The sequence below is a fragment of the Myotis davidii genome, unplaced genomic scaffold (assembly GCF_000327345.1).
Source record: "Myotis davidii unplaced genomic scaffold, ASM32734v1 scaffold37, whole genome shotgun sequence".
Lineage (NCBI taxonomy): Eukaryota > Metazoa > Chordata > Mammalia > Chiroptera > Vespertilionidae > Myotis > Myotis davidii.
Window position 1 is genome coordinate 421,842 of NW_006289395.1, and position 10,066 is coordinate 431,907.

Genomic DNA, 10,066 nt, shown 5'->3' on the forward strand with positions numbered 1-10,066 from the left:
ACGCAGTGACGTGGGGGGAAGGGGATGTCCTACTCCACTGGGAGGTGAAGGGCGGGACTTCCGGATCGCCGTGGCGGTGATGGGAGGTGCACCAGCTTGGCCTCGGAGCGGCCCGGCCCGAAGCACGTGGGCCCGGCGGCAACCACCACCTCCAGGCCTCCGGATTTTTCTAGGCGAGTTACCCCATCATGTCGGAATGGCATGACCTGAGCCGCTCCTGGGAAGGGGCAAAGGCTTGATTCAGTTACAGACGTAACTGCTGTGTCTCTAAGAAGTAGTAGGGGTTGGGTTAGGGTGCGAAGATGGCATCGTGCAAGGTGGGTTGGTGGTAGGAAGAGCCGGCTACCAAGATTTGTCTGGTGCCTCAGTCAGTATACTCATATTTTAAACCAACAGATCCAGAGACAATGGCCCCGATGGAATGGAGCCTGAAGGCGTCATCGAGGTGAGAACAGAGTCCTATCACCATTATCCTTCGTTTCGGGGAGCGGCAGTGTCCCCTGGTTTCTGGACCATACTCTGGATTCATCTTTAATGCATAGCCTAACTCTGAGTAGTTAAGCTCTTCTCACTGGGAGTCTTAACTTTTATATATAATTTGTTTAAGGTATTTGTGTCCCTGAGAATTTGTGTGAAATGTCATTCAAATTGGTCCTGTTATCCCTTCTACAAGCACCAGCCTCACAGTTTTCAAGTGGACTGGTCCCTAGAGTGATTTCCTAGGCAATGTAGAATCATCTGGCTTCCCTGGAGGGGGTGGGAGGAGGTTGTTGACTCTGAAGCTTTCAGGGCACAAGGTCCTATTTGCTCCAGGGTAGAGCCCTGTTTATACTACTTTAATCCCTTTCCATCCTACAGAGTAACTGGAATGAGATCGTTGACAGCTTTGATGACATGAACCTCTCAGAGTCCCTCCTCCGTGGCATCTACGCCTATGGTTTTGAGAAGCCCTCTGCCATCCAGCAGCGAGCCATTCTTCCTTGTATCAAGGGTAAGACCTGCTCCAAAGCATGTTCTGAACTGTCCCTGGGTAGAGTTGCACGTGTTTGGTGGTGCTTGTCTCATTAGCCAGGGACAGATAACTCCTTTATTTACACTTTAAGAGGGGTAGTATTTTAGCCAGCTCATAGCTTTCTCTTTGCAGCTATATTTCTAGCCTATTTCAAATGCAGTCCTAAATGAGTTAATAACCAGTCTGTTCCCATTAAAGTACTGGTTATGGTAGAATAAAGTTCTCTTCGGTGCTTATTGATAGTGTTTTGCAAGGCCTTGAATGTCTCATGATCCCAGAGTGTATGCTCTCTACCATAGCGAGTCTTTCTCCTGATTTTAGGTTATGATGTGATCGCTCAAGCCCAATCTGGGACAGGAAAAACAGCCACTTTTGCCATATCGATTCTGCAACAGATTGAATTGGATCTAAAGGCCACTCAGGCCTTGGTCCTGGCACCTACTAGAGAATTGGCACAGCAGGTGAGCGTGTCGTTTATTTCTCCTCCCCTGAAAGACTGATTTAGAAATAATTAGCACGATCCAAAAACCCGAGTATGCTCCCCAACCACCACCACCTTGGGAGAAGTGAGGTATCTACCCAAACCCAATAAACATCATTTCCTCCTCCCATTTCCTGAGTCAAATGGGAAGGCTCCTGGGTGGAGCCTAGCTGGCTGAGCAAGTCTGGCAGCTGTTTTATGGACAAACCCCCTGGCAATGGGCAAGGAGACACCTGATTGGTGGTGTTGCTCTTATATCAGTCAGGGGCAGAGCAGACCTACAGTCCTTAGTTCATCCTAGCTTGATGCCTGTGTCGGTGGCCAGAGCTGTTTCATGCCTGAGGCACATAAAAAAAAAAAAAAGAAAACAATAAATAAAAAAGTTTAATATATATTGAATTATTTCAGAGGGCAGTTACTGTGAATCATGTATTCTCAGGACCCAGAATGTTCAAATCCTGAGTCTCTGCCATTTAACTGTCAGTGTGATCTTAGATGCATTTAACCTGCCTGTTTCTTGCCTGAAAAGTGAGTTTTAATAATAGTGCATATAAGTTGGGAAAAAGTAAAACATGAGAAGCACTTAAAATGGAGCCTGGCACAGTTGTAGCTAATAATAATAATATATGAGCACCTGTCTTTTTCTGGGTTCAGATACAGAAGGTAGTCATGGCTTTAGGAGATTACATGGGTGCCTCCTGCCATGCCTGCATTGGTGGTACCAACGTGCGTGCAGAGGTGCAGAAGCTGCAGATGGAAGCGCCCCATATCATCGTGGGCACCCCAGGACGTGTGTTTGACATGCTTAATCGCAGATACCTGTGTGAGTATCTTAATTATCTGGTCCTCTAGGTCACTTGCCTCTTCTGCATGCTTTCCCAGTCTTTCCACTGGCCACAGTCTTGTTGCCAGTGAAGCTCGTTTTCCCCTGAAAGAGTCGCTCTATGATGAACCCCATGCGTGTCATCTGAGCCTGGCTTCCCTGTCTCAGCCCAGGTAGTGTTCTACTTCCAGGGCTATTGTCTGGCCTGGCAAGGGGGGTGCCTGGCAAAGGATCAGAATTTGAATTCTGAGAGCAGACCACCTATCCATTTCTGGTTCTTCATTGGGAGAGTTAAGCATGGGTCACGTTTCCCTCATTACCACTTGTCTTTCTCCCCCCTCCCCCCGTTCTGTAGCTCCCAAATACATCAAGATGTTTGTACTGGATGAAGCTGATGAAATGTTAAGCCGTGGGTTCAAGGACCAGATCTATGACATATTCCAAAAGCTCAACAGCAACACCCAGGTGAGAGACAATTTAGTCTTGCCTTTATGGCTGATCCTTCATGGATCGGCACCTTGAGACTAGAATTCTCTGGCACCTCATTCTTGTTCTACCACCCCAACCCCAGGGAATTCTAGTCTCAAGCCTTTTTATGCACTAGCTTGTTTTAGGTGGCATGGAGTAGCTCCTATTTTTCCCCCCCTTAGGTGGTATTGCTGTCAGCTACAATGCCTTCTGATGTACTTGAGGTGACCAAGAAGTTCATGAGGGACCCCATTCGGATTCTTGTCAAGAAGGAAGAATTGACTCTGGAGGGTATCCGTCAATTCTACATCAATGTGGAAAGAGAGGTGGGGCCCAGTGCAGGAGGCAGACCTGGTAGTAAGTTGTTGGGTATAGCCCCCTGACTGATTTTTCTTCCCCAACTTCACCCCCAGGAGTGGAAGCTGGACACATTGTGTGACTTGTATGAAACCCTCACCATCACCCAGGCCGTCATCTTCATCAACACGCGGAGAAAGGTTGATTGGCTCACTGAGAAGATGCACGCCCGAGACTTCACCGTCTCCGCCATGGTGAGATTTCCCCTCTACTAACCAGCAGTGTGTGTGAGTCAGGAGCCCACGTAAGCCAGTTTTCAGAACCAATGTGCCCACACTCTTCTTTCCCATCCCAGCATGGAGATATGGACCAAAAGGAACGAGATGTAATCATGAGGGAGTTCCGCTCTGGCTCTAGCAGAGTATTGATTACCACTGACCTGCTGGTAAGTAAGGGGGGGATTTAGACAAAACAGAAGGGAGAAACCAAGGTGATTCCCTCTCCAAGGGGACTAATAGTGCCCCTCTTCAGGAAAGTAGCAACTTGGAATAGAATCTGGCATGCCTCAGGTTTTCCGGGGAGGTGATACATCATTTCCTTGGCCTTCCTTTGGCTGCCTACATGCATACTGAAGTCCCAAGTTCCTTCTGGGTGGCTTATGCCCTCTTCTCACTCACATGCTGAAGCTGTCTTATTTTCTTGCCATAGGCCAGAGGCATTGATGTGCAGCAGGTTTCTTTAGTCATCAACTATGACCTTCCCACCAACAGGGAAAACTATATCCACAGGTGAGTGTCTTCACCCAGCCCCTCATGCCCAGTCCTCGCTGGGCTGAAGCTTGTTTTCTCTTTACTGTGTCCCCATGTATCCTAAGGTGTCCTTCTTTTCCAGAATCGGTCGGGGTGGACGTTTTGGCCGTAAGGGTGTGGCTATTAATATGGTGACAGAAGAAGACAAGAGGACTCTTCGAGACATTGAGACCTTCTACAACACCTCCATCGAGGAGATGCCCCTCAATGTTGCTGACCTCATCTGAGAGGGGCTGGCCTGCTGCCTCATCCCAGCCAGGGTTCTCAATCCTTGGCAGGCTGAGGAGGAGCAGGAGGGGGGAGGGAAGGGAGCCAAGGGATGGACATCTTGTCAATTTTTTTTCTTTTTTTTTTTTCCCTTTGAATAAATGTCACTTTTTGAGGCAAAGAAGGAACCGTGAACAATTTAGATACCCTTTTCTTTGGGGTAGGCTCATGCCCCAGGCGCCGTCTCTTCTCCCAAAAACACTAATCTACTTCCCTAACCTAGTCAACCTCCAAACCCCAGAGACTCCCTGCTCCAGCCAAATTCCTCTGAAAATGATTCTTCAAGGGGGATATGTCACTCAACCTCATTTACTGGACCAAATCTGGAGGGAGAACCCTTGAGTTAGGTGGCCCAGGGGATTGTCCCCATGTGGGGGGAGCAGGGGAGAAAAAATAGTAGCCATTTTTACATTGTTTTGTATAGTATTTATTGATTCAGGAAACAAAATTCTGAATAAAATTACTTGGAAACTGCCTGTTTGGGCTTCTCATTTCTTCCCTTTCCCACCTGCTATGGGGTATATATCCCCTCCCCGAAGCTGACATTTTACCCCAGTGGTTCTCAACCTTCTGGCCCTTTAAATACAGTTCCTCATGTGACCCAAGCATAAAGTTATTTTCATTGGTACTTCATAACTAATGTTGCTACTGTTATGAGTCGTAATGTAAATATCTGATTTGCAGGATGGTCTTAGGCCCATGTGAAAGGGTCATTTGACCACCAAAGGGGTCGCGACCCACAGGTTTAGAACTGTTTTACCCTTCTGTGATAACTCATTTAACGGTGACCTTTCTGTCGGGTTGGGCAATCCCCATCACAAGTGCCTCACATGTCTCAGTCAAGAGGAAGTGATGGATGGAGGGGGAAATGGGACTGGTAACTTGATTTTTACATTGTTTTCTGGGAAACGTTTTCTTTGGAAATCAGAGAGGGGCTGCATTTCAACTGGTTCTGTAATCATTTGCCAGAACTGTTGGGGTTTGTTGAGGTAGATAAATGGGTCCCCAAGGATCAACACTGAACTCATTCTCCCCACATGATGGTCTTGATTCTGACAACTCCCACTTCGGTGAAGCCAGGGCCAATCATAGTGACAATGACTAAGCGGTTGGGGCTGAGGTGCCTGAGTCAGGTTGTGGGGCAGGGCTATCTTAGTGACAGGAAGTTAAGACTTTCATTTCCTCCTTTTCCAAAAGGAGGCAGGGAATAGGGTAGACTTGGGTGAGCAGCTGATACTGACACTACCAAGAACTCTGGCTGTTCCGCCATGAAGTTTGCTGTGCTTTTCCTGGGGGCCGTGCTGGGACTACTAGCAGGTAAGGACAAAGGGGGTTAAAGGAGAGAGAGCCCGCCCCCCCAGGAAGGAGCCTGTCCCTGGGTTGCTAACGAGTCTTTCTTCCGCTGAAAGCCCAGGGGACTGGGAATGACTGTCCTCATAAGAAATCTGCCACTCTGCTACCATCCTTCACGGTGACACCTACAGCTACAGAAACCACAACAAGCCCTGGAACAACCAGCCACAGAACTACCAGGAGCCATAGAACCACCAGGAGCCACAGAACCACCACCACAAGCACCAGCCATGGACCCACAACAGCCACTCACAATCCTGTCACCACGACGAGCCATGGAAATACCACAGTTCATCCAACGAGCAACAGCACTGCCACCAGCCCAACGGGCAACAGCACTGCCACCAGTCCAGGATCCTTCACCAGTGCACCCCACCCAGGACCACCTACACCCTCTCCAAGTCCTAGCCCAGGCTCCAAGGCAGCTGTAGGAGACTACATTTGGATTAATGGTTCCCTGCCCTGTGTCCATCTCCAAGCCCAGATTCAGATTCGAATTCTGTACCCAACCCAAGGTGGAAGAAAGGTAAAGCTAAAAGGGGTCGGGGGGTAAGACTGGTTCAGAAGGGAAGAAGGAAGAGTGGAGAAGGGGACCAACACAAGGTGGGGTTGAAAAAAAGGTATTTTTTTTTAATATATAATTTAAAAAAATTTTTAAGTTGATTTTAGAGAAGAAGGGAGAGGGAGAGACAGACAGAAACATCAATAATGAAAATCACTGGGGCCGGTGGGTGACGCCGGGAGAGCGCATGGGCAAACTGTACGTCCGTTTGTCCGGAGTGAAAGGTTAAGTTGCTTTTACAGAATTAACAGGTCTCCAAGAAATAATAAAAAGCATAATACCTTCTAGATCTATCCAAGTTGTCACAAACGGCTTTAGAAAAAAAGACCAAAAGCACGAAAGAGAAAAGGGCCAAAGAAGCAATGCAGCTCTAATTGGACAACTTCTGACAAGTTAACCTGTGTCTTGAAACCTAAATAAATAGAAGTGAAAGTGGGAAAAAAAATAATGAAAATCACTCATCGGCTGCCTCCTGCATGCCCCCAACTGGGGATCGAGCCTGCAGCCCAGGCATGTGCCCTTGACCAGAATCGAACCTGGGACTCTTTAGTCTGCAGGCCAACACTCTATCCACTGAGCCAAACCAGCTAGGGCGAAAGAAACGGTATTTTGGATGGCACAGCTGTGTAGCCTATGACTTTCTTTTCTTTAACTTCCACAGGCCTGGGGCATCTCTGTACTGAACCCTAACAAAACCACGCCCCAGGGAGGCTGTGAGGGTGGCCATCCCCACTTGCTTCTCGAATTCCCCTATGGACAGCTCAGCTTTGGATTCAAGCAGGTACCTCATCCCTCATCCCTCACTCTCCAGGTGCCCTTTCCCTATTAATCGCTTCTGCATCCCTCCTCTGTGGACATGAACACCACTCTCCCCCACTGCCCTGAGCTTTCCTGGTCACCTCTGCAGGAACCACTGCAGAGCACTGTGTACCTGAGCTACGTGGCTGTGGAGTACAATGTGTCCTTCCCGCAAGCAACACGTGAGTTAACCTTCCCTTTCTCGTCATGTGCACTAGATGTCTGGGCTCCTCAAGGGACCTAAGCTGGGGGATGGGGTGTGGATGTAGAGCTGATCCTTCCTCACTCTTAGAATGGACATTCTCGGTTCAAAATTCATCCCTTCGAGAACTCCAAGCCCCGTTGGGCCAGAGCTTCAGTTGCAGAAATGCAAGCATCATTCTCTCACCGGCTTTCCACCTCGACCTGCTCTTCCTGAAGCTACAAGCTGCTCGCCTCCCCGCTACAGGGGCCTTTGGGCCAAGTAAGACCGACTTCTTCCCTCCTCACTCTCCCACCGCATTAAGCCCTACTCCAGGCGACTCCCTCCCTTCCCCTACATTACCCATTCTGCCTTCATTTACTGCTCTTGTCATCTAGGCGAGTTTCTCACCAACTGCCTACTTCCTAACATCCCCATGTTCCTTCCTCCCACCTTTATCCCACCACCACCATTGTGATACTTGCCTTGTCTTCCTGCCAGGTTTTTCCTGTCCCAGTGACCAATCCATATTGCTGCCCCTCATCATCGGCCTGATCGCCCTCGGCCTCCTCACCTTGGTGCTTGTTATCTTCTGCATCTCCCGGAGACGCGCACCCGCCTACCAGCCGCTCTGAGCCTTTGTCCCAACGCCCAGGGCACCACTCAACTGACTCGGAGACAAAGTTATCTTCCTTCCCTCTCTGTCTTGAAGAAGAAAATCAAAGATAACGCCACTGGGAGAACCGAAGGGAGGTGATTATTAAATATGACATTCCCCCTCTCCATCCCCCAATGGGAGAATAGTAAAGCCTACTTAAATCTTTGTCTTTGGTCTTCCTTGTCCTTCCTGCCAGGATTAAAAGCCGTGAGTTTCTTGCCATAATGCTTTCTATGCCTTACATGGCTGAGTCTAAGGGAGCTGGTGAGGAGGGGTGAAAATGTCAACGTGCAGCCAAATATCCTCATGGGTTCATCCCCCAAAGCCTGGTGCAGCTGGTGTTGAGTCTGCTCATCTCCCTTCCTCATTCTGGGGCCCTGGCCCCAGCTCCTCCTCTCCAATCCGGTAGTCACCCATCCTGGAGGCCTTCTTTCTGACCCTTACATGCAATTACAGGTGAAGCAGGCAGCAATAGCAGTGAGTGTGGGTGGGAAGGTCACACCTGTGTCATTTTGTTTCCAAAGGATGTGCTAGTGGCTCCTTAGCAACCAGAATGCCTGCCCTGCCCACCTTGTTGATGAAACCCTTACTGCACCTAGGATGCTAGCAAAGGGTGTCATCAACAATGGGAGCAGTGGGTACAGAGCCTCCACATACCATTAACCTCTGTGCTCCTGGGAACAACATCCCTCTAGCCGGGCCACCCAGGGAGCCAACCCTGGTGTTCCACGTGATGGTGTGCTTAGTGGTGGTGGGTGGCAGCCCCAGGGCAGCCAGAGTCTACAAAAGGGCCTGCCAGGCAGCCTGCACCATCACTGAGTGCCACTCCCTTCACAGTGCAATTGCTGGGGGCCAGAATAGGACCCTCACGCTACAGAAAGTAGCCCCTAGGACCTAGTGACCCACCCCATTGTGGGCGGCCCCCACGTGGCAGCGTCCCAACAGCCCCACCATGGCCTCACAGACATCCCCTACTGCCCTGCAGACTGTGGCATGAGAGTCACTGAAGGGGCTGCAAGACAGTGTGGTTGGTGCTAGTAGCCGAGCATGGCCAGTCCCACCACCGGGATGGCCAAAAGCAGTGGTTCTCAACCTTGGCTGCACGTTAGAATGACCTGGGAATCTTTTTAAAATCCTGATTTCTGGGCCTCATCCTCCGGAAATTCTGTTTCTTTGTTATGGGGCGGGGCCACAACATTAGTAACAAAGAAACAGCATTTCCGGAGGATGAGGCCCAGAAATCAGGATTTTAAAAAGATTCCCAGGTGATTCTAATGTGCAGCCAAGGTTGAGAACCACTGGCCAAGAGTTAGTGTCCCAATGCTGGGTGGCCGCGGGCATCATCCCACCAGTTGTCCAAGGTGCCGTTTCCCCAACAGGAGCTGCTGGGCCGTTGAGCCTGGCTTCAGCCCTTCCTCGGGATGTGGTCACAAAAGGCCAGCGCGGTGGAGGGGAACTCGCAGGGCCCCGCCGGGGCTTCAGGGAACCGGCCAGGGCTGGGCTCCGCAGGGGGCAGGGTGCCATTCCCTGAACATGGTCTCGTCTGCCCCACCTCCGCCTCCCGCTTCCCTGTCCCGGGCCAGCAGCGGCTGGCGCACCCATTCGCCCAGGCCCGGGTTCACAAGGTGGGAGAGAGGCTCCCGCCAGTGCCGTTCCCACTGGAGACGCCGAGAGAACTAAAGTGAGAGAAGGCACAGCGCCCCCATCCAACGCCATTTTGGAGACTCGGCTCCTCTCTTCAATTTTGAACAGTCGAGTCAGCAGAGAGAAGAGAAGATGGCGCCGAGCGGGAGAAGCGGTGAAAAGCAGGACGATAAATCCTGCTTCCAAACTGGAAGAGTAAACAACGGTGCGAAACAAGGAAGTGCGCAGGCGTACAGCTTTCGCTGCTTTAAAACTCAAACAGCAGGGAGGGTGGGCCCACACCGTGGTCGCGGGACGAGACCTATTTTACGCTGAGAAGGAGCGGAGCAGAGCGGCCGGGCGGCTCGGTCGCAGGAGGCGGAAGTCCACGGCGCGCATGCGCACCGCAGGTCACTGAGGCTCCGAAGGAACTGGCGGAAACGACCTTTACAAGATGGCGGCCGAGGCGGACGGGCTGCTCAAACGGGTGCTGGTGCCGCTTCTTTTACCTGAGAAATGCTACGACCAATTTTTCGTCCAGTGGGATTTGCTTCACGGTGAGTCTTGTTCGGCATCTGGTCAAAGTCCTGCTGGAGCGCCAAAGTGGGGCGTGACTGCGGATAAGTGATGGCGGTGACCACTGCATGGCTCGCTGGGCGGAAATTACTGCGGAGAGGGGCGGAAGTGTCTCGGACTCCGTACAGAGAGTGCGCCATTTTGGGGTGGGAGAAGCG

At 50.7% G+C, this 10,066-nt stretch overlaps 3 protein-coding genes across 3 annotated transcripts in view; all 3 read left to right on the top strand.

Annotated features, from left to right (window-relative positions):
- Positions 1 to 4,292, top strand: part of EIF4A1 (eukaryotic translation initiation factor 4A1) — a 5,432-nt gene extending 1,140 nt beyond the window's left edge. The window contains exons 2-11 of the mRNA XM_006761643.2: positions 397 to 445; positions 859 to 991; positions 1,334 to 1,473; positions 2,148 to 2,316; positions 2,672 to 2,781; positions 2,967 to 3,110; positions 3,198 to 3,335; positions 3,437 to 3,526; positions 3,790 to 3,869; positions 3,973 to 4,292. Coding sequence (XP_006761706.1) covers positions 397 to 445; positions 859 to 991; positions 1,334 to 1,473; positions 2,148 to 2,316; positions 2,672 to 2,781; positions 2,967 to 3,110; positions 3,198 to 3,335; positions 3,437 to 3,526; positions 3,790 to 3,869; positions 3,973 to 4,117 — 1,198 coding nt within the window. The 3' untranslated portion in view covers positions 4,118 to 4,292. The remainder of the gene's footprint in view (positions 1 to 396; positions 446 to 858; positions 992 to 1,333; positions 1,474 to 2,147; positions 2,317 to 2,671; positions 2,782 to 2,966; positions 3,111 to 3,197; positions 3,336 to 3,436; positions 3,527 to 3,789; positions 3,870 to 3,972) is intronic.
- Positions 4,293 to 4,928: 636 nt separating this feature from the next.
- CD68 (CD68 molecule) lies at positions 4,929 to 7,875 on the top strand. Its single transcript, XM_006761644.2, has 6 exons — positions 4,929 to 5,474; positions 5,567 to 6,036; positions 6,734 to 6,853; positions 6,980 to 7,052; positions 7,163 to 7,333; positions 7,553 to 7,875. Exons 1-6 carry the CDS (start codon positions 5,426 to 5,428, stop codon positions 7,684 to 7,686), a joined length of 1,017 nt encoding a protein of 338 aa, XP_006761707.1. The 5' UTR covers positions 4,929 to 5,425; the 3' UTR covers positions 7,687 to 7,875.
- Positions 7,876 to 9,736: 1,861 nt separating this feature from the next.
- The window catches only part of MPDU1 (mannose-P-dolichol utilization defect 1), a 3,219-nt gene continuing 2,889 nt past the window's right edge, over positions 9,737 to 10,066 (top strand). The window contains exon 1 of the mRNA XM_015562565.1: positions 9,737 to 9,889. Coding sequence (XP_015418051.1) covers positions 9,787 to 9,889 — 103 coding nt within the window. The 5' untranslated portion in view covers positions 9,737 to 9,786. The remainder of the gene's footprint in view (positions 9,890 to 10,066) is intronic.